The 24,104-nt window shown below is 53.8% G+C and overlaps 9 protein-coding genes across 9 annotated transcripts; 2 read left to right on the forward strand and 7 right to left on the reverse strand.

Moving 5' to 3' along the window:
- Nucleotides 1-2,632: 2,632 nt before the first annotated feature.
- On the reverse strand, nucleotides 2,633-4,535 carry HMPREF1541_04840 (uncharacterized protein; the record flags this gene model as incomplete). The annotated part of the gene is made up of 2 exons (XM_008719184.1): nucleotides 2,633-2,866; nucleotides 2,925-4,535. 2 exons carry the CDS (start codon nucleotides 4,533-4,535, stop codon nucleotides 2,633-2,635), a joined length of 1,845 nt encoding a protein of 614 aa, XP_008717406.1.
- Nucleotides 4,536-5,959: 1,424 nt separating this feature from the next.
- Nucleotides 5,960-6,282, reverse strand: HMPREF1541_04841 (uncharacterized protein; the record flags this gene model as incomplete). The annotated part of the gene is made up of 4 exons (XM_008719185.1): nucleotides 5,960-5,984; nucleotides 6,033-6,069; nucleotides 6,117-6,192; nucleotides 6,247-6,282. The coding sequence occupies 4 exons, from the start codon at nucleotides 6,280-6,282 to the stop codon at nucleotides 5,960-5,962; spliced, it is 174 nt and encodes a 57-aa protein (XP_008717407.1).
- Nucleotides 6,283-6,580: 298 nt separating this feature from the next.
- On the forward strand, nucleotides 6,581-7,722 carry HMPREF1541_04842 (uncharacterized protein; the record flags this gene model as incomplete). Its single annotated transcript, XM_008719186.1, has 2 exons — nucleotides 6,581-6,976; nucleotides 7,039-7,722. 2 exons carry the CDS (start codon nucleotides 6,581-6,583, stop codon nucleotides 7,720-7,722), a joined length of 1,080 nt encoding a protein of 359 aa, XP_008717408.1.
- A 760-nt stretch (nucleotides 7,723-8,482) lies between these two features.
- On the reverse strand, nucleotides 8,483-11,124 carry HMPREF1541_04843 (uncharacterized protein; the record flags this gene model as incomplete). Its single annotated transcript, XM_008719187.1, has 3 exons — nucleotides 8,483-10,742; nucleotides 10,788-10,995; nucleotides 11,046-11,124. 3 exons carry the CDS (start codon nucleotides 11,122-11,124, stop codon nucleotides 8,483-8,485), a joined length of 2,547 nt encoding a protein of 848 aa, XP_008717409.1.
- Nucleotides 11,125-11,975: 851 nt separating this feature from the next.
- Nucleotides 11,976-13,425, reverse strand: HMPREF1541_04844 (uncharacterized protein; the record flags this gene model as incomplete). Its single annotated transcript, XM_008719188.1, has 6 exons — nucleotides 11,976-12,109; nucleotides 12,158-12,556; nucleotides 12,607-12,955; nucleotides 13,010-13,093; nucleotides 13,147-13,319; nucleotides 13,377-13,425. 6 exons carry the CDS (start codon nucleotides 13,423-13,425, stop codon nucleotides 11,976-11,978), a joined length of 1,188 nt encoding a protein of 395 aa, XP_008717410.1.
- A 3,941-nt stretch (nucleotides 13,426-17,366) lies between these two features.
- HMPREF1541_04845 (uncharacterized protein) lies at nucleotides 17,367-18,559 on the reverse strand (the record flags this gene model as incomplete). Its single annotated transcript, XM_008719189.1, has 3 exons — nucleotides 17,367-17,465; nucleotides 17,521-18,168; nucleotides 18,221-18,559. 3 exons carry the CDS (start codon nucleotides 18,557-18,559, stop codon nucleotides 17,367-17,369), a joined length of 1,086 nt encoding a protein of 361 aa, XP_008717411.1.
- Nucleotides 18,560-19,126: 567 nt separating this feature from the next.
- HMPREF1541_04846 (uncharacterized protein) lies at nucleotides 19,127-20,796 on the forward strand (the record flags this gene model as incomplete). The annotated part of the gene is made up of 2 exons (XM_008719190.1): nucleotides 19,127-20,494; nucleotides 20,539-20,796. 2 exons carry the CDS (start codon nucleotides 19,127-19,129, stop codon nucleotides 20,794-20,796), a joined length of 1,626 nt encoding a protein of 541 aa, XP_008717412.1.
- Nucleotides 20,797-20,955: 159 nt separating this feature from the next.
- Nucleotides 20,956-21,521, reverse strand: HMPREF1541_04847 (uncharacterized protein; the record flags this gene model as incomplete). The annotated part of the gene is made up of 3 exons (XM_008719191.1): nucleotides 20,956-21,073; nucleotides 21,191-21,355; nucleotides 21,442-21,521. 3 exons carry the CDS (start codon nucleotides 21,519-21,521, stop codon nucleotides 20,956-20,958), a joined length of 363 nt encoding a protein of 120 aa, XP_008717413.1.
- A 443-nt stretch (nucleotides 21,522-21,964) lies between these two features.
- HMPREF1541_04848 (glycine-tRNA ligase) lies at nucleotides 21,965-24,055 on the reverse strand (the record flags this gene model as incomplete). The annotated part of the gene is made up of 1 exon (XM_008719192.1): nucleotides 21,965-24,055. The coding sequence occupies one exon, from the start codon at nucleotides 24,053-24,055 to the stop codon at nucleotides 21,965-21,967; it is 2,091 nt and encodes a 696-aa protein (XP_008717414.1).
- Between the last annotated feature and the right edge of the window lie 49 nt (nucleotides 24,056-24,104).

The following is a 24,104-nucleotide window of genomic DNA, read 5'->3' on the forward strand; positions in this document are numbered from 1 at the left end:
GGAGCTCGGTACTTGACTTAGCTGCAGGCACTGGACCTCTTGTTGTCTAGATCCGTCCCGCAGCAATGAGCCACTGATCTGGGTGAACAGTTCCACTCTGGCGCCCTCGGTGTCCTTATCATTGCTCAACTGCTAGGTCCCGCTAGAGACAAATAATTCTATGGCATGCTTGCGTCGCAGGCTTTTATCTGTTGGCACAAGCCTAATGACGTGATATCGACAAGGAGGGCACCTCAATAGGAGGAGTGGGTTACGAGTAGAGTGCCTGGTTGCGCACAGACTGGGCTCGCTGACCAACCGCCCAGCCGAATTCGAAGGTGGCTTGCATTCTTGCTCGAATGACAGACGGTTTTTTACACATAAGACGCGGGATATACAGTGCCATCCCACCCACTGTCATCAGGTTTATTTCATGGTACGAGGGGTTTTCCAAGCCCGGGAGAAACTAGCGGCGCGGGTGTGCGTGCGGAGGCAGGCGAGGCGGAAGAGCCGATCCTAGTGTTTGAAACCAAACATCTGCCATCATAGGACAAAGCACTTCAGCAAGCGTCATGAACATGTAAAACGTCATCTATTGGGGAGTTGCGGATAGGGCCTACATAATATCGCAACTGATATCTGTTACTCATATCGAAATCTGTTAGTGGTAGAAGACCGATCGAGCGTGGGGGCGGTGTGCCAGCTCTGTGAAAGAGAGGTACCTTGCATATCGAGCTTGTCCAGTCCTGCAGCATCAAGGTGCATGGTACCGTGGGGATGACCGGGGCATAAAAGACGGCGCCTGTGACGCTTTGTTCGCCATCTTCGAAGCGCTGTAGCACGAGTCAAGCGGTGACTGCATGTATGCCATGTCGTTCGCGGTCGTCTGGAGGACCACTCAATGTTGCTGAGATCAGTCGACTTGTGGTCCATACCCCATGCCAATCTGATCGGATCCTGCAGGGCTGCATCAGGTCTCATGATCGCCGGACTATATCCGAGCTAGGACCGCTATCGAGCTCTTGCTGGCTAGCGAAGGGCTGAGTCCAGAAAGCCATGATGGTGCCATGACTGCGGCACCGAGTTCTTGCGAGGAGGAAGCGATAACGTGGGATGATGATGTTGACGAGTACGAGATGCGGACGGTCGGCGTGCAGCTCCGGGGAATCGGGAAAAGTTGAGGGCCTATCAAGTCGAGTCTCGAAAACCTGCGAGCATGTCACGGGCGTCAAGGTGAAGCCAATGCTATCCGACAACAGTCTTGGCGCTGCCACTCGCTCGTTCCGTCTACAGTGGTCAACACCATGTCTGCCTGAGGTAATGCTTGATCGCTGACTACTTCAATGAACGCAATTGGGCGTCTTCTACTCTGATAAGAAGCTTTCGGATGATGTGGCGCAGCCTCCGAGGAGCCCTGATTTGCAAAAGAACTTGTCTCCAAAAACTGATACACCAGTCCTCGATATCTCTGCTCGTACCAATCGGTCGATCCATCCTCTGCTTACTTTGTGTATCGGTCTGCACCATTAAGATTCTCTTGCAATGTATTGACTCCAGCATCCCGACGAAAAACTTGTCAGTGTCGGAGGAATCTACAGCAGCTGCTTGATTCACCGGTTGCTTCTGGGCCATTGCATGCTACTTCGCCTCTACAACTCAGTCGACGTACCTTTTATTCCCATATGGCAAGCTGGATCAGTCCTGTCATAGGATCGTTCCTTCTCTTAAGATGCATTCCATGCGTTCACATGCGTGCCAACTTCACCCATTAACTCATGTTTCCGAAAACCGCGAATATAAAAGTCAGTTGACGAATGACCCCAGCCACACGCCTAACTGCATACACCGTGCTTTAGATGCTCACGCCCACACAGAAAACGACGGTATTGTGCTAGCCCAAGTCAGGAAGAAATCATCCTCAAATTCAGGCAACCGGTGTGGTCAGCGATGCAGAAGGCTGCGTGGAGGGCGATTGTCTCTCCTTAGCCAGGGCTTCAGTCGAGATCTAGACATTTATGGCGGCAAGTCCTGAAGCGGCTGGCAATTGCTGCTTAGCTACTAAGCCATCTGGCTCGGTAGGTTATAAGTCTATCGCGGAGTGAATTGATAGAAACGGATCTTTTGGAATCGATTGTATTTGGAAAATCTAAACTCAAGTATCATCGAAGAGAGCAACAAGACAGCGCTGGCCGTCCATCCATCGAGAACCTTGCGTGCTAGTGACGCCGTCGCCGGTACCCATCGTAGACGCTATGTATCTCGTGGCATGCAATATAGCAGCCAGAAACAGACATGATTTTCCTGTCGGACCGGCGTCCGTTTTCTACTCACCGGTGTGGCCACGACGGCGTCGATACGCATGAATTGCCACTGGTCTCAACCATTTGCCGACATCTGCAGTAACGCTCTAGCTTTGTTCTGAGCGTTACCTCGAGCAAAGCTCCATCGGCTGACGGAAAGCGTATGCGAATCACAAACCCGCCTCTTGCTCAAATCGCAGTTGCCATGCTGCTCGAATTGCCAAAGTTGCACCTCAAGCGGCTGCTGACCCGGCTGTGCCACCCCTGCCAAGCCGCTATTGACCTTTTCTGTTTGAAAAATATTGGGAAGCCAAATTCTCTCCGTGTTCACTGCTCTCACGTACGTACGACTTCTAGCGCTGGTGATAAGATGAGTAGCTCCAGATACGAGCTTTCATATCACCGGATCCGGTCGCAAATAGGTGGCCAGTTGGGCAAGGCGCAACGGAAATGACGCTGTTCTTGTGCCCCTGCAGCATCATCTGCGCATTACCCGTGGAAGGATCCCAGAACTGGACACCACGATCCTTGCTACCGGACATGACCCAGTCGCCATGGGGAGTGAGGCAGACCGAGAGCACATAGTCCTAGTCACCGTTAGCAATTGGAATCTTTGCACCGAGGTCCGAGAAGACTGAGGCATACCTTGTGACCTTCAAAGGTCCTGATGCATTTGCCAGAGTTGGTAGCGGGACCAACACCGCGACCGCCGCCTAGCTCCCACATCTTGATGGTTTTATCGAGAGAGCCAGAGACCAGCTCACGGCCCGTCGGCGAAAACGCCACGCTGTAAACGCTATCCTTGTGGCCTTGTGGCCCCTCCAAACGTTCAGCCAGGTATCCAGACGCGCATTCCCAGACGCGCACGCTCTTGTCCAGCGAACCGGCAGCAACGTAACGACCATCAGGAGACATAGCAACGGTAGTGACGCCGTCTTCAATGCTAAGCACCATCATCTGGCTATTGTTTTGAATATCCCACAGACGAACGGTCTTGTCACCGGAGCCTGAGGCGATGACATGGCCGTTCTTCGAGAAATCCAGAGAATAAATGTCTTGCTCGTGGCCATCGAACGTGTTGCGAATGCGGCGGCTTTCGATGTCCCAGACACGGATGCGCTTGTCTTCGGCACCGGTAGCCAGGAGCTTGCCATCAGGGGAGAAGCATACAGATCGAATGTAAAGATCTCCCTCCTTATCGGCGACGGCGGTGTCCTGAAGCTCGCAGATCTTGCGGCCATCGTAGGCGTCGAAGATCTGAGCACTGCGGTTGCAGCCGGTAGCAACGAATTTTCCATCTGCGGAAAAGCGTACACAGCACACAACGGACTCGTGGAGTAGATTGTGTTCAAGCTTGACGTCCAACAAGCGAGGAACATTTGGATTGAAGACGGCAAACCAATCATCACCCATGTGCTTCATGTGAGGTGGGAGGTTGTCCGGCTCAAGTTCAGCAAGGGCATTGCCAACTTGTGGAATCTGACCATGACCAGACATCTGATGATGCCGGCTGAGGGCCATATCGTGAGCTGGAGGGGTTGGACGAGGCATCTGGGGAGAGGCACGAGGATCAGTCTGGTACGGCGCGGGTTGAGGTTGGCCGGGATGTTGCTGCGGAGTAGCAGGGCCTGGTCCCCGGTTGGGAATGTTGCGATTTTTGCCCAAGCCAGGGGAGTTTGTGGGGGGTTGCTGAGCGTAGCCGTTCAGAGTCGGGCCAGGTTGGTAGCCGGGGAATGAACTGGGAGGTTGAGGAGGTCCTTGGAGCTGACCGCCAGGTGGGGGAGGCTGCAAAGGATGCTGCTGCGGAGGAGGCTGCTCTGGCGGGGGTGCAAGACCAGGACCGCCAGGGCCTTGGTTAGCCATGATACCGCTGAATAGACCTCCTCCACCGTGACCGAGGGACGGGGGCGGTTGCGAAGGCCCTCCATGTTGCAGCGGGCCACCAATATGTGACTGAGCGACAGGAGGGGCGCCGCCGCGCAGGTCGAGCTCGTGTCGGAGGCTGCGAATCTCGTTCTCATAGTCTTGCTTAATCTTAAGCTGGTTCTGCTCAAGCTGATAGACCTTGTTCCTGATCAGCTCCATCTCTTGAATCTGTTGGGCGACCTGGCTCTCGAACTGCTCAGAGCTACGGTTCTGGTTGTCGAATTCGGCGCGCAATGAGTCAAAGATCTCATTGAGGCGTGAGTTCTGCTGATGACCTGGTGGCGCAGGTCCCAAGTTGGGCTGCCCACGATGTTGTGTAGCGTTGAACATATTGAGGTTAAGGAATGAAGAGACAGGTTCGTTAGGCTACCATGAAAAAGGATGGATAGAGAAGGCAGGCGGGTGAGATGGGGCGATCACCATGGAAAGTCGGAGGAGAAAAGAAGATCTTGAGGAGGCTGTGGGAGCCTGCCGTACCTAGACGCGGCGCAGTTTCCCAGCAAGAGAAACCCTAATACGCTATACTGTTTTAGGCCGTGAGGACCGGCACAGACGTGGAACGCGGCAGCCGAAGGGCTGTAGAGATTAGCTTGGCTGACAGGCCTTAGGCGTGGCCAGGGGGTGTGGTAGCTCCGGCTACGGGAAAGGGTATATTCAAGGGAGGGGGGGGGCAAGGTGGCATCAAACAGCGAACGGCGGACAGCGAACAGGTGCAATGTTACAAGCCTCTCAGCAGAGTTTAGGGAAAAGATGGACAGCCGAGTTGCACGCGATGCAGCGCATGAGCTTGTCAGGCTGGGGGCCAGTTGGCGCCGAACGCTGAACAGCGGGCCCATCAGCCCCCAGAGTGGGTCAGTGGAGCTCAAGCTCACCTGCAGCCTTCCAGTGCTCCGGGCCTGTGGTCGGGCACTGGGGCCACTGGGCACTTTGCATGGGTCTCGCCTGCAAGGCATTGACATGCAGGCTGGAGGCGCAAGCTTTGCCCCTGGCACTGTTACACAGACCCTTCCCTTTTAATGCTCAGTGGACAATTCGAGACGGTCGCGTCTGCACTGTGACCGCCCAGATCAGAATCGGGATCAGATATTCAGTCTTTGTTCTTCCGAAGTTCGAACACGTGACTTGCACGCAATCATTGCGTGACGAGGGGGCGGGACTCAAGCCTCACCAAGAACATCCGGCTGTGGCACGGGCTGCTTTGGTTGATGCCCGTATAAAGGGCGACATCGTTCTATGGACGACAGCTTGCGACTACGCTTCGCCGCAAAGTCATGGACTTACTGGACGTATACACAGGTATAGCATGCCGCTGTGACCTGATCACGTGCAAATCGACGTGTACGTGTCAATAGAAGTCGAGATGAACTGCTAGGTGAAGTGCTCAGACCGTCGCGACGATGAGCAGCGTATGGATATAGAGCACCTCTTACAGGGTGTTGTGTGAAGTGTACCATCTACCATTTTCCAACAGTTACAAGAGGGGACAGCGTATCCAGCCCGTGCTCATGTCGTCCGCTTCCCATCGGATCGCAGACGCTCATCTTAGTCTTCGGATGAGGGCCAATAGCTTGGAAGCAGAGATCTGAGAAGGACAAGAGTTGATCCTATTATGCCTTCTCCGGCAGCGCTCAACGCCGCGCACCCAGAATAGCGGAGCTGCTGATAGTACACCCTATACGGCATATGCATCGATCCCAGCTCTTTTTGCCAACCTGTGCCATAAATCTATTGTACATTCATCATCAAGTCGTCTTCTAGTTGGCGAAAGGCGAAATCAAGCTGCAAGCGGTCAGTAAATGCTAGCGGCAGGAATTGACGGTATCATACTTGATCAATGATGGCTTCGGATCGCTTCTCGTAAAGCCTTGGAAAGATTAGAGACGGTCTTCCATACCGCGTCCATCAACTTACCAAGATATAGAATCAGAGGTAGATAGCCATAATGGACGACTTCTCGGGTGATATCTAGGATTTTAGAGATGCGCTCCTGTTCATCTCAGTCAATCTTTGCGCGGCATACAACGTCTGTACGACTACGCACCTTGGACTCTTCGGAGAACTGAATCATGCCGGCCATGTTGAGGAGCTGATCGAGGATTGTATGCTGAAGGTGAGGTTATGAAAGCGAGGCGACAGTGTTGCGATGAACGTAAAGATCGATGGAGTGCTGTCGGAGAACTTTGAACTTTCCGCCGCAGCAGCTTCGCAGCCTTGGCACTAACTCCGACGTTAGAACTTTTGCAACTGACTGTTGTATTGCAGTTCCCCGCCACAGGCAAGTCGTCTACAGAGACGTGAGACGACACACCCAAACACTGTGACTTCGCTGTCGACATTCCCGGAAGTTGATCCCCTCCTGCGCCTTCAGCGCCGCCATGTCAGGCGCCCGCCATTGGGAGCAGGACAAAGACAGCACTATCTACATTGGCAATCTTGATGAGCGTGTCGCTGACGCCTTGGTCTGGGAGCTATTTCTACAAGCTGGCCGCATCGCCAATGTCCATCTCCCAAAAGATCGCGTCACTCAATCCCACCAAGGATATGGCTTCGTTGAGTTCACCTCCGAGGAAGACGCCGACTATGCCGCCCGCGTCATGAACCAAGTGCGCCTGTACGGCAAGCCAATCCGAGTTAACAAGGCTTCAGCCGACAAGCAGAAGAGTGTCGAAGTGGGTGCCGAGCTTTTCGTCGGGAACCTAGACCCTATGGTGGACGAGCGCATTCTATACGACACCTTTGGCCGCTTTGGCACGCTTGTTGCGCAACCCAAGGTACGCACCCCCCATCCTTTGCACTTTTCCTCGGGAACAGAACGCTGATAAAATAAATATAGATCGCACGCGACGAGTCTGCTCTCAGCAAAGGCTATGGTTTTATCTCCTACGCCAACTTCGAGTCCTCCGACGATGCTATCGCGAACATGCACGGGCAATACCTCATGAACAAAGAAATCAGCGTGCAATATGCCTACAAGAAAGACGGCAAAGGCGAGAGGCACGGAGATCAAGCCGAGCGTATGCTCGCCGCCCAAGCAAAAGCGCACGGCGTGCAACCCATACCTGCCACCATCCCCATGGGCGGTCCCGTGGGCGGCCCTCCTGGAATGTTCCCTGGCGGCGCTCCTCCCGCAGTCCCAGCAGGCTTTGGCGCGCCAGGTGGTATGAATGGAAGCTACCAGAATGTACCACCACCAACGCAGAATCGTCCCCCACCGACCCCGAGCACACCACTGGCAGCGCCGCCGTCTGGGCTGCCAGCGAGGCCACCCCCGTCGCAGGTCGGCTACGGAGGGCCGCAGGGGTTCGTCCCAGGCTTCGGCATGCCACCCGCACCTGCTGGTTTTGGAGGTGCACCGCAAGGAGGCCCTCCAGCGCCAAACATGCCCACCCCGTTTGCCCCGCCCCCAGGATTTGGAGGGCCAGCAACTGGAGCGATGCCGGGACCGGGGCGAGGAGGTCCAGGAGCGCCGCCCCCAGGACTACCACCTGGCTTTCAGGGCTTTGGGCTGAGGAAATAAGGAAGAGACTGGCTCTTCACATGGTTTTATCGAGAATCTGCTAGCAGGGCTCTAGAAGCAGCGGCAAAATCCTGGTCACAGGCGTGATGCGTGCAATGCGATCGAGCATCGATTCGTCCGCATAGCTATCGACAGAACACGCACTATGGACAAGATTGCAGCCATTGTCAGTCTGGTAGCTATATGCTACTGGAGCAGCACCCGCGTCCGGTGGGAGGCGCACATGGCCCGCAGAAGAGTTGCGAGGGACGGAAGACCCTGACGTGCGATACAGTGCGGAGATGGCGCTGTACTCAGCGTGTCTTGTGCCTCTATGCTTTACTAGGCTTGAGAAGTGAATGCCGACACCGACCTTGCTTCCCACGCTGTCTATCGACAAGGAAGAACCATGGAAGCGTTACAGGGAAGGCGCCAGACATGGGGACATGTCCTGGTACGCGACCCCTAGCTGAATGTCCGTGGAGGAAACAGGGTATTTGCAGCAGGTACAGACGGAGAGAATGCGGCTCTCCTCAGCAGCGCATCTCGGAGAGAGCATGTAGTACGAGGACGTGGAAGAAGAGACTTGGGAGGAAGTCTAGAATTAGACAAGCGGCATATCGTGGAAGCGCTTGCCAAAGTTTTGACAGATACCCTTAGCTAACAACAACGCTTCCGGCCATTTTGGATCCCCTCTTTCCCATGCTGTATGGTACAAGTCGCCTAGCACCTCGACGTGACGGTGGCCTGTGATAAGATGCCACCCAAACCTATGCAGGTCTTACACCTCCGCATCCATCTGCGATTCTGGCTCGCCGGAGCCCGTGGCGCCATTGGCGTCACCGTGTCCGTTCGTTGCACGTGTATCCTGCATCGTGATCTCCTCCATCTTCTCGTCCACGATTTCCCGCTCAGGCACCGGCTTCGCCATCTCATCTCTCACCCACATTTCCATAACCTTCTCCTTGCGATCCATGCACCAGCTCCATTTCGCCACCCACACCTTGACCAGTGCTTCTTCTTCCTCCGTTAACATCCTGTCCCCGTTCGCGGCCATCTGCCCCGTCTGTACGGTTTGTAGTCCTCGCTTCATCTGCGCAAAGAGCGCACGGTGTCCCGTCATTTCAGTCTCTAGTACACCACTAAGTTCTGTGCGCTTCTCTTCATCGAGGCCCGGCGTACGCGCTAAATGCACCACTTCCTTGACCTTCATAGCGACTTTACCAAGCACTCCCGTGACGATTTCCCAGCTGTGAACCCTGCTGAGGCAGCGGCCGCCATCGATACCGGTGCCGAAAGTCCATGCAATGACGCCTTCGGGTGTGAGAACCTGATAGTTGACAAGCTTGAGTGTGATGATTGACGCGGTGCCAGGCTGGAACTGCCAGTACTCAAAGATGCTGGAGATGATCTGAGACTGCATCGCAACGTTATCAATGGCCATGAGCTTTGCGAGGACGCTCTTAGATCGGTCGACGATTGCTAGTACGTGGGACAGAGATTTGGATCCCACCCAGGTTATGCTGGTTGCCAGAACGTCGATGGCAATAGCCCTTGCCTGAAGATCATTAGAGCCACCGGCTTTGGCTTCGGCCTCAACCTGCTCCAGGATTGGCTCCATCTCGTCGACTGAAGCGCGTTTGCGAATAAGCTGGACGATCTCCTTAGCTTTGTCGCCAAACGGAACACCTTCTTTCTCGAATTTGGGCATAGGCGCATCTATCTCTTTCTCCTTGGCAATGAGGGGGCCATACTCCGGAGGAAGCGTACCACGAATCCGAGCAGCAAAACTCAAGCGGATTTCCTTATCCAAAGAGTCCAGAATGAAGGCTTTCTTGGGGGTGAGATCACTGAGTTCAAGGTCCTCCGTCCATTCAGTCCATTTCCAGGTGAAGCCGAAGTTGCTCAAGTGATGGGCGAACCATTCAAGGAAACGACTGCTCAGCTCAACATCCATTCTGTCCACATTGCGATACAAGTATCGGATAGCGCGACCAAGACTGGGCGCAACCGCTTGCGGCTGCAGTCTGCAAGCCTCGGTCAAGACGCTGTGATAGTAGACAAGCTTGTGCTCCGGAGCAGGAAGCTGGAAAAGATTAGCAAAGCAGGCATCAACAGCCACATCTTCGGACTTCCATTGGACCTGACCCTCGGGAACAACATCGCGGACCTTGTCGAAGGCGGTCCCACGGTGTACAAAGGTCCTGGGAGCAAAGTACAAGTCAACATCGATCAGAATCTTCGCCGCGGTGTACCTGTTTGTATCGAGAGCGTTGATCGTGTCGTTGATTGCGTCACGGATCAAGACCGATGAGGTGTCAGACGGAGGTGGGACAGTGGCAATTTCTTGGTCCGAATAGACAGAAAAGTAGATCTCGGGGAAGATCGGCCGAGGCCCAAGTGGCATGTTCTCAGGCAGAGTGATGGTAGGGAAAGGCTGCTTCTGTGCGTCCGATAGAGGATACTCTTCATCTGCGGGAGCCTTCTCAGTTGGCCGCCACGGTCGAGGCAGGCACGACAGAGGCCACGAGTTCTTTGCTTCTTCTGTCATGTGTTTTTGAAGGATGGCAAGCAAGCTCTCCGAGCTGGTGGGACCTTGAGCCTGCAGGGACGGGTACGGATCGACCAGAGTTTCGAGTGTATGAGGCGTCGAGGCAATGATGTCGGTCTTATCGAGTAATGCGCCCGCCTGTGCCTCGATGTCATTCGCGGATGAGACCATGGCATAGGGGATTGTGAGCAGGATGATCTTGACCAGCTCAAGACCAAGCGCATCGTCGGATGACTTGGTCTGAAGATCAGCTGCTCGTACAAACAGCTCTTCAAGCAAGGGGAAGACGCCCTCGCCCTCAAATAAACCTTGAAGGCAGCTCAAGAAGCGGATATACAGTTTTGCCTCTCTCCAGTTGCCCTCAAGGATGTGCTTCTGCAAAACGTTACCCAGCTTCGTGAGAACATCAGCTCCAAACTCCGGTTTACGCGCATTCGCCAAAAGCACCACTGAGGCGATCCAGGTGATCTTGAAAGGTTGTTCGACAGTCCTGCTCATGTTAGTCTCATCGTTGGGGAAAGGCTGGAACGCGTACATTGCAATGCAGAGATCCAAGACCCTCGAGGTGAGGTCGGAGTCAAAGTAGTTGTCGGCAATGGTCTTCGCAAGCCATCTGACATCCTCTTCCACGGTGTATTGAGTCCATTCGCACAGACTCTGAAACTTCTTGCCAATTTTGCTTGCAAGGGGTTCTTCATAACGGCGGCGTTGGTTTCGTCGGTCGTCGTAGTCTCGGTCGTCATCTCATTAGACAGTCAGCAAGAACAGCGCGACATTCGGAAAGAGTGCTTACCTCTGTATCTGCGCTTGCGATTGTTGAATTGACCTCCTCTTCCACCCCGAGGGGGCCCGCGCCGATCGTAGTCTGCCATGGGCCTAGGCGATGCGAAAACGTTCGGAATAGAAAATTAGAGTGGACGAGGGAATTCCAACGCTGTCCAGAAAGAAATGACAGGACTGCGCCGATAGCAGGGCGGTTTGCGATTGGGAGTGAGGTTGGGATAATAACGGCTGGGATTCGGAAAACGCAACTTTCGAACACGACGCGCTTTGCAACCAAGGTACCTCGCTGCTCACTTTACACGAAGCTTGGCACTAACGCAAATCGACTCGCGGTCTCTGATTGAGAGACACTTATACGCATCTCATTAATACTTCATTTGTTCTTGGGACTGGCCAATAATTGAAATCGTGTATGACATTCTTTGCAGCGCTCCGACCCATCTCTCTGGTGACTGTAGCGAGCGCGACGATTGGGTATGGTATCATTCCATCAAACATCATCAGCCGACGCTATTTGATTCAATATCGTAGCGAGAGCAGCGCGTCCGGCCTTCGTCAAGAAAACGCTCTTGAATGGACACTCCTTCCGCAGACAGGCCGCAATGGGTCTTAAGTACAGAACTCCCCCTGACCGCCTATGATATGCCATTGAAAGCTTCCAGAACATTTGCCTTCTCCCCCGTTCAATGCTCTGTCTGAGCTATGCCTCTTTTTGCGACCGACCTGATTCATGAAAGGGCCACTTTTGTGGGCCAATAATCTGGTCTTTGCAGAATACCGGCGGTAAGCACCTCGTTAGTCCAGCCAAGTGGCCATGCACACAGACAATGTGTTTCTCGCTTGTGCGTGACGCCTCGAGGGTGTATGCATGCAGGATCATTCGGAGGGGACAAATTCCAACATCAAAACCATGTCTTCGTAACCTGGAATGTCGCTTTGCTCAATCAAGCCGTGCCATCATTTCGTCCTTATTCATAGGAGTGAAATTATCAATATCAAGTCCTTGCGCGGCCAGTCGAGGCTGGATATGCTGTGGAACCAGCTTATGATTGAGATGCGGGGCGATTGACAATTCTGTAGCTTCTTAGTATCACACATGAGTATAGACAAGGGGCCACTTACCATGTCGTGAGAAGTCGAAAAGAGCTGGAAGATCCCTCAACGAGTTTCCAACATGACGTGAATCAGGCAATCGCGTTCCAGGCTCTCGCAACTCGTCGAAAAATGGCTGGCACATGGCGTCGATGGCTGACAGTCGCTGGGTTGGCGTGTATTCCAACAGCGCTCCGATCAGTTCGATAGCTTCCTGCGATGCCTTTCGGAAGACCTTGTTGAAAGGATGAGGCTTGATCTGAGGGAATTTGTGCTCCATGTAGTTAGGGTTCATGGTGCGAATTTGGTCGCGAGTCGGCGTTCCGAGGACTTTGATGATTTCCACCAATTGGTCAATGCCAGACTCTCCGGGGAACAGAGGCTGACCAAGCATCAGCTCCGCCATGACACATCCGGTCGACCAGACGTCTATCAAATTGTTAGCAGAAATCAGAAACAGCTGCCAAGACCCATCATACCAATCTTGGTGGTGTAGTTGGTGGCACCGAATATCAACTCGGGAGCGCGATAGTATCTCGAACAGATGTACGAGACGTTGGGCTCATTCTCGACCAGGATCTTGGCACTTCCAAAATCGCACAGCTTAAGCACACCAGTAGCAGGATCGAGCAGCAGGTTCTGTGGCTTGATGTCTCGATGACAGATGCCTTGTGAGTGGATGTATGCGAGCGATCGGAAGAGTTGGTAGATGTAGAGCTTGACCTCGAGAATTGGCATGCTGGTCTTCATTTTATTGAAGTAGCGGGAGGCGCGGTATACGGTCTCTGGCACGTACTCGAGCACGAGGTTGAGGTAGACCTCGTCTTTCTGGGCCAGGAGGATTGGTTAGCAAAGATCGACCACACGGCGTTAAGAACTCACCCGCTCGCCGTTTGAATAGTAGAAAGCCTTGAGTTCCACAATGTTGGGGTGTCGAACAATGCGCATGATCTGCAATTCGCGGTTCTGTTCATATATGAGTATGCACAACTTGAGGATTCGGTGCAGAATAATTCTACCTTGAAGCGTTTGTCTTGTAGAACCCGTTTGATGGCAGCGTCCTCACCAGAAGGCGAGAGCTTTGTCTGAAAGACGACACCAAAAGAACCATTGCCGACGATTTTGCACTGGGTGTACTGGATCTCTCGCGTCTCACCGGTCAGTCCATCCTGGACTTTCTCTCTAACGACTTCTGCAAAGATTTTGTCAGCGAGGGGTATAGGAGGTCGCTGGGCGGGCAACGACGTACCACCCATGCGCAGGCCTGAGAACACACCTCCGGGTCTATTTTGTGACATTGTCCTCTTTCTGGGGTGTTTCTGGCTCCACTTTGGCGACTGGAGGACTACTGAATGCTGGGTCCAGCCTTAGAGGATGGGAGACAGCGAAGCGGGGAGGTGCTGGACAGAGTAGTGCTCGCTCGAACCAACGGTGCAGCAAGTGCAATCGAGAGTTGACGAGAGGTAGATGCAGGAGTGCACGTCGAAATGAGGAGTAGTGGGTTGCAGGAAACGGTGTCGAAGTGCGAGGGTTTGGAGGCAGTAGGGTAGGTGGAGGGTATATTTGGCGGACGCAGCGCTAATTTCCCCACTTTGTGCAGGTCTGGGTGAAGGAGGATGGCTTTCGAGGTCAGGTGGGAACTGCGCCGTGACAGGTGATTGAGGTTAATTCCCAGGTCGCGGTCGGGCAAAGAATGTTCAGAAGAGGTTTTGCAAATAATAATGAAGAGGCAGAGATGATGTTGCAGGATTCGAGGATGCAAGATGAGTGGTTGGAGGGGGCCAGATGGTATGGTGAGGTTGGCAGGTGATGGATGAAATGGAATTGGCGGAGGGCGAGGGCGAGGGCGAGGGCGCGGCGCAGGCGATGGTGAGAGTTGAGGAGTGCACTTGCTGCTTTCACAAGGACCGCACTGCACGCTTTTCCTTTGCTGCTGCACCGGCCTAAATTCTGGCGAATGACGAACGGGGTAGCCGCAGGTCAACCGCAAGCGTTAGGAGGTGGGCTCCTCTCTGCTATACGAGTCGACTTGTCTGCTTGTGCACCCTCTCCAGAGCCAGGAACGGCTCGAGGCTCTGATACTGACTGTTGGGACCAAATAAGAATCGATACTAGCAGAGCTGTCAAAGAGAAGGGGGGAATGAAGCAAGACCAGCAGGCGTTCGAGAAGCCCTTGACATTGGCTTTGGCATCCCTGGAGGGGGCGCCGGCAGAGTTAAGTTTAGCGTTGCTTTGAGCTGGTCTACACAACCTGGTATCAGATGATCAAGTGACCTTTTCGTCGCCTCCACCTGGTGTTCATTGTCTGCCGCCATGCCTATTCTTGCTTATGTTCTAAGCGGCCCAAGACGTGCCAACCTGATGGCAAGGCTGCTGGTGTCACAGATTCGCCAGATTCCAGGCACCGCCTCGTGAAAGCTCATGCGCAGGTACCCAGTGTCCAGCCAGTCCGAACACCGGGCCTCAACTGCTTAGGCAGAGATGGCCATCTGCCAGATCCACGACTCACACGAGCAGTAATCCCGGAGCGTTCGGACTTTGGGGGCGGGCGATGCCTAAACTATGGAAAGGCAGAGCCGCTGTGTGGGAACTCGTGCTTGCGACTGCCAGCCCTCCCCTGTACTTGGCCGCCTCGTGTTTTATTGACCGTTGCCGATTCTGACTGATGATACGCATGCATGCCAGGCAGCTGGAGACAGCTTCAGCGACTGTTTCATTTAGCCTTGTCCCGACCTCAGGTGCACTCATCTTGTTCACGGACCACCGTCCTTTGAGAGCTCCATCTTGCTCCATTTCTTCAGGCATCAAAATGAGGTCACTGACGCATTGACCCATACCCAACCGGCGCATGCTTCGCATATCCCCAGCAGACTTGACCCTACCCAGCTAAGCGCCCCCTCGTTAAGACTCTAGTTAAGACTCTAACTGATCAGTGCTAATCTTGCCTCACCACTCCAGGTGGGTATCAAGCACGTTCCAAGCCTTGTTCCTCGCTATCCGTATGTCACTGCCCCGGGCCTAGAGGCGGTTATTGGTAACCTCCTTTCGCCAACCGGATGATCGCCTGTTCCTCCTGTCAACAGCATCCAAATTAATGACATGACAAGCTCCGTTGCGATGGCATCCGTTTCATCCACAATCATCAATGTCACATGTCAGTGAACAGTCGAAAATAGTAATGTCAGGTGCTGTGCAAAGCCAGCATCACCAGGTTCAACCCTTGCTGAGGAGGTTCGAATTACTTCTGCAACACTTCGCTGAGAGTAGCAGAGATGTCCAAATGCTCAAACACTCTACTATAAGCTGCATGGTTGTCAGACCCAATAAACGCCCCGAGAAATGCACTTGCCTGCAGTCAGCGACCTCTGCCGTCTATCTGACCCAGTCATCCATGCGCCGCTAGCTTCAGCCCATGCTTGCGGTGCTTGCTTCCACCTGCATGGTCTCGCTAATGCTTGCAGCGACATCATCAACACAGCTCACCGTCATCGACTCCTTACCCCAGCCTCCAGCTCTCCTCACTAAATCCCTGCGTCATCTAGCAAATCCCGTTGCTTACTGTAGGGTTTCACGGATCTATGGTTCGGCACGTGAGTCGTTTGGCTCAGCGACTCACAATCGTAAGATGACATATGACGTATCCCGAGCCAGTCGCGACGATAGTGATCCAGACCAAATGTGCAACGTGGCGTGAGCTCGTATTACAGGACACGAACGAGGCTGAAATCCGCCGATGCACCTCAACAAATTATGCTCTCGACATACGAGCGTTGATGCCAGTAGAAGAAAAACAATTCGCATGTGCACCAAATCCATACGTTCCACTCGCCTGCCCGGCTTCACCTGATGCAGATTCTCGGGTCACACAGCATCTCTAGTAAGTCCGCCTATGCATAAGCACCTTTTTAGTAGGGTAGCTCGGGCGGGTGACATTGTAATGCGAACCACGACCGCTCGACTTTTAGCGTACTAACCTCCGAGTCGCTACTGTTTTTCTAGACGGTAGCCTCCGCTCCGCCTGGCGGCGGGCTTGTCAGTGACATTGGACATCGGAATCCGATTCCCGCCGTTCTGCGCGGAAACTGAAGTCGCAGTCACTAACCATAAACGAGCTTCCGTCGAATTTGGTCCAGCCCAAACAAGGGTCGATGTTCCTGGACCATTGCTGCTCGACACTACTCTCGTACAGAGTTCATAACACTACTGTCAGTTTCCTCAGCGATGTGAAGCTTGTCACAGTCCGATTTCGATCTGCCACGTACATAATCCCAAAAGGGCCACCTGCTATTGCCAATGATAGCAAAGGCAGTCACTAAAGATCGGGTGCCAATGCGTGACGAGTGATCTGCCTAGCAGCCTTGTTGCACCTCCCTCCTAGGTCAGCGACACTGGAGCTGCAGAGGTCCCTGATTCATGGAACCGGTGGATTGCGAAGGTAAGCACCTACCAATACTTTCTACTTGGGGTGTATTCCTGCATGAGACCACCCTCGATCGCATAAGTCGTCCTGTTGACGCGAACGATTGCTTTCATAGCATATGCCCTTGCCTCCTCGTCACAGCCCCACCCGGCCTCCCGCAATCGGCGAAGGAGGGACACACGATCAACTAAGAGGGGAGCCCGGAATGATGGGACAACTCTCTCCTGGTAAGGATCGAGGCGGACACATAGCTGGCATTAGGCCGGGTGGTAAGCCTGAGGTGAAATACAGAAGACTAGTTACTGTACTGATAAGATATCGAATTCTCACGTGAACTATCCAAGAGGCATCGGAAGCTGTGCAAGATCATGTTTGTTGTTATGTTGGTACATCTCTTTTCGCCACTTCCACGTCAAAACAAGCGTGCGTGCGCAAGACCCTGTCCGTCCGTTTCTTTCTATTATGCAACTACTCGTGGGTCTTGCCTAGCTGCGCACGTAACTCGCTTTTGGTACCTGTGACGCTCATGGCTGCCAGGCGTGGACAACATCGATGCACATCCGCCCATCGTCATGTACAGGCTAAACAACATACAAAGTACAGACGTTGGTGCACAAGGATGCTGCGCAAACACCCGCCGGAAGTGGACACGTGACCCAATCGACAGATTTCGCTAGATTGCGTTTCAGTCGACAGCGTGTCCTTGGAGAGGAGGTAGTAAAACAAGTGATGAATCCCGAAGTGGTGGACACATCTAGCAGCAGTTTCGCGGACGCTTCGAGAGAGCCGGTTGACGGTTATGGTAAGATAAGGAGTCGGTTAGTACGGTGGCGAGACCTGCTCGGTTCTCTGCGCAACTTCTTCCAGTTCCTCGGGTGCACCATCTATCGACACGGCCACGCCAAGCTTGTGAGTGCTCTGCCATGATATTAGCATATGTCCAGGTTGAAGAGCGGAACAGGAGGCGACGTACCTTGACCTGGTCAATCTCCGCAGCGAAAGTCAGGGTGACGGGCGGAGCTACTCTCCGCTCGAGGACGACACCCAGCTTCCCGGCACTGTCCACCTGTGCGCGGTACACGCTGGCCTGGAAGTTGTACTTGACACCTAGGGTAGTGGTGCCTTCTTTCCGAGGCATTCCCATCATGCCGCCTCCCATGCCTGGCGAGAATTGCAGGCTGCAGTCCACACCCGCCTCGACCTTTTCTGTTAGCCTCCTCCAGTAGCTTGCGCTCATCTGACCTGCGGCCAGCACTTGTCCCGCTGCTACCCAGTCATCACCCTTGTATCTGGCGCAGTAGCTGGCCGCAGTCTCCGGTTTGGTCCCCATGCTGGCGCGTTGGTAGACACCTTCAATACCTAATGCCAATCGGGGGGTGATGGATTGTAGGTAGCTACCAATGTAAATACCAGTGAGACCGCCTTCCATGATGGACGGTGTAAGGGCTTTGACGGAAAGGGAGAAGTCGTCGCCAGTGTATTCGTTATCGAACTGCACAACAGACTGGTCTTGCCGGGGATCAATCTGGGTTTGCGTTTTGGTGACAAAGCGGTCATTCCAGCGCAGGTTGCCCCATGCAGTGACGGATCCATCAGAGGCATAAGCGCCTTGCATGAAGACCTAGATGAAGCGTTAGTCCCTGATGATTGTAGGCGCAGACGAGAAATCATACTCTGTTTGTACCATAGATACACATCAGCTGCCAAGGGGGCAGAGCCTGAGAGCCCATTGCGAAGCCATGCTGCAACCGAAACAGAGGATTGACGGAGAAGATCTTGGTCAGATCGCATCGGAGCCCGGAGAACATATGAGCACTCAGGAGGACATCCCGTTTTACTTCGCGGTCGATGCCTTCGACGGTGCCCGGGTTCGTCAAGCCCATCGCTTGCCGCTTCGCCGCCAGGGAGGCATAAGTATCTGATATGACGGATGTGATGACATTGTCTGTGAGAAAGGAAATGGAACTCGAGGGAGCTTTTTCCTCAAGCAGAGGCGCAGGCACTTCAGCCATGACGCCGGGCAGCTGGGCGAAGGGTGGGCAGGAGGATGGCGAGGGAAGGGAGAGCGCAGCTTATAACTGCAGGACTGATAAGGACAGGACTGAAGGAACGAAGGTCAAAGGAGATGGATGGAAGGATGGAATAGTACGCTGCTACGAAGCTTCGCTCCTCAAGCAGAGTAGGCCGCGCAGGGAAATCTTTCCTCTAGCGCGCCAAGGCCCATATCCCGGTGCCGACGCTTCTCCGATCCGGAGGATGGGGAGGCGAAGGCTCGAGGCTATCGCATGTGTCATGGCTCGTTCACTTATCAGCCTCGGAGCCACCAGCAGCTATATCGTTATTGAGCTGCACACCTGTAAATCAGACCGGGACTGGTCAACATGCGGACTTTCAGACAACTACAATGACGTCTCTGGCAGACATCTTTCCTATCTGCTAGCACCTGCATGGTGAGCGTATAAACTTCTTTCCGCCATTCTCAACGATCTTCTCTCCGCCATACCCTGACAGCTGGCTGCTGGCGTCACAGTCAGGTGTTCACCACTCGCGCAGGCGAGCTACTGGACTTGACAGCAAACATGGACACCCTCTTAACCGCCGAGATGGCTATCAACTCGCCACGCTTCCGTCGGAAATCCAGCACTTTCGTGGATGCCATTCACGATTTGCCCGAGACTGAGCTCATGGCACCTGCCCAGCTTTACAGCACCGAGTCTGGTCGTTTGTTCCATTCTGGGCGCATAGCTATTGCGACCGTTGGCTTGCCCGCTCGTGGCAAAACCCATATCTCGGTCGCTCTGGCTCGGTACCTGCGCTGGCTGGGTGTCAAGACCAGGATCTTCCATCTCGGTGACTATCGCCGCGCGATTATCGGCCAAGGAGGAGACGTTCCTGATGACTACTTCTTCGTCAACGCTTCGGCTTCCTCAGTCTTGCTGCGGCAGAAAATCCTCAAGAAATGCCGAGAAGACATCTATCACTTTCTTAACCACGAGAACGGGCAAGTCGCGATCTACGACGCTGTGAACCCGTTGGCTGCTGGACGACGTTCATTAGCCAAAGAGTTCGCCAAGCATGACATCAAATGCCTCTTTATCGAATCCAGCTGTGACGACCAGCGTATTATTGAAGAGAATGTTCGGAGCGTCAAGATATCCTCACCGGACTATCGTGGCTGGTCCGAAGCCGACGCGGTCAAGCACTACCTCAACCGCATGTCGGCCAAGATTCCGCACTTCGAAACCATGGAAGAGACCGATCTGGACTGGATCAAAATGATTAACGCCGGTGAGCGTCTTATCGTCAGCAACAACAACTTCTCGTATCTCTCCCACCGCATCGTCTTTTATCTTCTCAATCTACACATCAAGTCCCGTCACACTTACTTCGCCCGCGCTGGCACCACGCTCGACGAAGAGTCATACAAGGCCGATGCCAGCCTTTCTCAGCAGGGCAAAGAATACGCGAAGAAAATGACAGAAGTTCTACTCAAGCACCGCGAAGAAGAACGTCAAGCCATTAAAGATAAAGGTGGGCCCGATACCCCTCTTAAGCCTCTCACTGTATGGACCTCCACTCGCAGACGGACGATCGAGACTGCTGCTTTCTTCGCCGCACGCGGGTACCGCGTTCGGCAACGATCGCAGATGAGCCAGCTGAACTCCGGAGTCTGCGAGAAGAAATCCGAGCGACGAATCCGACAAGAGTATCCCCACGAGGTGGAGAAGCATGAACTAGACCCCTATCATCACCGCTATCCCAGAGCAGAGTCTTACCATGATGTTGCCGTGAGGCTTGAGCCAATTATTCTCGAATTGGAACGCGAGTCGAACGACTTGCTCATCATTGCGCATGAGTCAGTTTTACGTGTCCTATATGGATACTTGATGGCGGTTAGCGCGGCTGACATCCCACTCCTCGCCTTTCCGCGGGATGAAATCATCGAGGTACGCAGTCTCTCGTTCTTGTTTGCCCCTCCTGACAATTGTAGATTATACCCGCATCTTACAACAACGAAGCGAAACGTATCAAAATCCCTGGTCTACCACCCGAGATCATTCCTGCAAGCCCCGAGGGTCCCAAAGCGCCGGCGCCTCCTTCAGGCTTTGCGACACCGCTGCCCGGGCTAGGCAGCGGACTCGGTAGTCCCGAGCGTGTCCCTGGCACCCCGGAGCCGCAACCAAGGGATGGCTACAAAACGCCGGAGGACGCGGAAAATCTGAGCTTGCGGATGCATGATGTCGTCTAGTCCTGGCAGACCGTCGCTCCATAGGAGCCCCAGCGGCAGGTGTCGGGCAGTTGGCTCGCTTTGGACAGATCGGCACAATGGGAAGCTGGAACGTTTGGGCATATCCCGTCCATCAAAGCCTTTCCCCATATGTAGCTCTGCCGGCCTCGAGTAGGGCATTCAGCCACCGTGCAATGTCGATACGAATAAGATGTTATCCCCATCCTTAAGCTCGTATTTATCCTCATTCTCCAGTTCCCAGTCTGCATCGTTAATGAGGACCAGGATTCCCGGACGTCTATTGTAGAACGTGTCAGTGAAAGCCGCTCCTCTTGGCGCGAGAGTAGCACAACCGTTGCGACATAACCGGTATCGAGAAAACGCATGTCAAAAGCATAGTAAAAGGCAGACTTACATCCCGCCATCCAGGACGAACAACTCCTTCCTCGGATCCTTGATCAGGTTCTCGACGAGCCAGCTGATGAGGTCGCCAGCCGTGGCGGGCTTACCATTGGAACTCTTGTCCGGAAGATTGACGGTGTGTTTGGGCACGTTGTCAAATAGTATCTCGAGACCACCGCTGCAGTGGGTCAGTGGATGGTATGGCTGATAGTGGGCAAAAGAGTAGAAGAAAAGGGAGGGTTTTGGTGAGAGAGACAGGCATACGTGAACTCGACTTTGATTTTGATATTTGAGGCTGGGGCAGCAACAGCCGCGGCGCTGTGATGATCGACGGTGGTTACCATGGCGTTGGCGGCGGTCGTAAAACCTGCGCCTGGAGACCGGAATCCTGTGTCGTGTATGGGTATGTGGGACGAGATATGGAGGTTTTGGCAGAGCTCGATCAGACATATACGTTCTGCGCCTCAGGCAGTGTCTTTGCCAAGCCAAAGCCTTGAAGCGTACACAGAATGAATACTGAGCCTTTCCTGGGCACCCAACATCAAGGCGACCACGGACTGCACAATAAAGATTCAAGCAGGATGATAGTCACATTGTGGAAGGAGGCTTATTTCCATCTCTGAACTTTTTGTTTTGTTGCTACCTAGCATTTCGCGCCACCGGGCTCCGATAGCTACAGAAGGCAAGCATCCGCTGTTCTAGCATTGCTCGCCACATAAGGGGGTATCTCGTACAAAATCATGGCAAAGATCTCACGCTCCTGCTCCGTCCACTGATCTGGCCTCACTCAGTCAGCCTCCTGGCCCTCAAAGGCTGGCAGCTCCTTCGCAATATCATCCCAAGACTTCTCACCATCACAGAGCGCCTTCACCGCAGCAACGATGTCGTCTTGAGACGCGCGGACTTGCTTGGTGGAGTCTCGGTCACGCAGTGTGACAGTGCTGTCCTTGACAGTCTGGAAATCGATGGTAATGCCGAGGGGAGTCCCAAGCTCGTCATTACGGGAGTACCGCTTGCCAATGCTGGCGGAGGAATCGTCGGTCTTGTTTGCGACTCCAGCCTTGCGAAGCTTGGAGGACAGTCCGTTGAGAAACTTGCGCAGGTCAGGATGGTTGGACAGCGGGACAAGTAGGACTTTCGTGGGCGCCACTATGGGAGGGAATGAGAGCACACCACGAGCCTCATCACCCTCACGCGTCCAGAAGACGTGCTCCATGAGACTGTAGAGTATGCGGCCGATACCAAATGAAGGCTCGATGACATTGGGAGTGTATTCACGAGTGTGCTCAGTACGCTTGCGCTTCTCGATGGTGATGAGATCCTTCTCGAGCTCGGTTTTGCCGGAGCCAATATTGGGGGTATCGATCGTGATTTTTCCGTCTTTCTGCAGTTCAAGAGAGAGCTTCTCGCGGAGTTCCTGTGAGAGAGCGTCCACAGCGTTTTCAACAGCTTTTGCGTCCTTTCGGAATTTAGGGCCAAGTTTCTTCTTATTGAGCTCGGCCTCCCATTCTTCAAGCACTAGAGGTTCGGCCCGAGTTTGGCGGACGACCAAAGGAGCACCAGTCTTTTCCTTGTGCACTGTCAAGTCGTAGGCTGATCTGTCAGCACAACCGACACACTCGATCCACCCGTAACTGGTGAAGAGCTCAGCATCCCAGCAGTCAGCAGCATAGTGAGCCATCTCGTTTGCCATATGCTGACGGAAACGAAGCTTGCTAGGATCCACACCAATCTTGAGTAAGAACTCCTGGATGCGAACAAGAAAGTAGCCGAGCGTCTCGTTGTCTACAAGTTTGGATCTGACAGCATCGCCAATGGTCACCTCCTCGAGCTTGGTGCTCCCAGAGAGCTGGACATCTCGGTTCAGTAGTCTGAGCTTCGTGTTCTGGACGTCCTCGAAGCGCGGGTGTCTCTTCCCAGATTCCGGGTCCACGAAGTGTTCAATCTCAGCCATCAGGAACTCGCGCACTCTCAGTAATCCAGATCGCGGAGCGATCTCATTCCGGAAAGACTTTCCGATCGAAGCGGAGGCGAAAGGCATCGCCTGCTGGTTGAACTCGAGCAACTTCTGGAAGTTCAGAAACTGCCCCTGGGCAGTTTCAGGGCGTAGGTAGCCATTTGGTCTGTCTGCAGCCGGACCAATCTGGGTCTGAAACATGAGGTTGAAAGCCTTGGGAGGTTCAAGCTCAACTCCGCTGGTGGGACCCTTGATGTTGAACTTCTTGATAAGCTCTCCGAGCTCCACGCCGCCGTAGTTGTCGATCTTCGCAAGGGTCTCTTCGTACTCCTTGACTACAGCGTCATCCAGCTTCTGGGCAGCCACAGCTTTGACTTTCTTCTTTTTCGCGTCTTTCGCCTCCTCAACTTCGATCTTCTGCCCACGAGCTTCCTTGTCGGCTGTCAACCGAGCCTCGAGCACTTGCTCGACAAGGTGGTCTGCGCGGAAGATCTCGCCAGTCTTGGGATCTTTGCACATCCAATCGGCAAATTTGTCAACGTGCCCGGAGGTCTTAAGAATAGCTTCTGGTGTTAACATGGTGCAGTCGACTTCCAGCATGTCCTCCTCGAGAACAAAGTGTTTCCTCCACAGGTCCACAATGTTCGCCTGCAAAGAGCACCCTGGGGGCCCATAGTCGTAGAGGCCCTTTTCTCCCCCGTAAATCTCGAACGCAGGAGTGTAGAATAGTCGTCGTCGCAGAAGACCGTCGAGAACACCACGGTCAAGAGGTTGGCCGGTCTTAGTCGTGCTTGTCGACATGTTGACAGGTGCCTTACGATCGACCTTTGCTCTGCTAGCTGCGGCAGTGATTGAAAAATGTCTTGTGCAAGGTTGAAAGCTTGTATTGAAGCAGCGCGGGAGGCGCAGGATGAGTCGCATAAACAGTGATGGTGAGGATTGCAGCTGTTGAGGACGGCACACGCTCTAG

Source organism: Cyphellophora europaea (genome assembly GCF_000365145.1).
Source record: "Cyphellophora europaea CBS 101466 unplaced genomic scaffold supercont1.4, whole genome shotgun sequence".
In the NCBI taxonomy this organism is placed as follows: domain Eukaryota; kingdom Fungi; phylum Ascomycota; class Eurotiomycetes; order Chaetothyriales; family Cyphellophoraceae; genus Cyphellophora; species Cyphellophora europaea.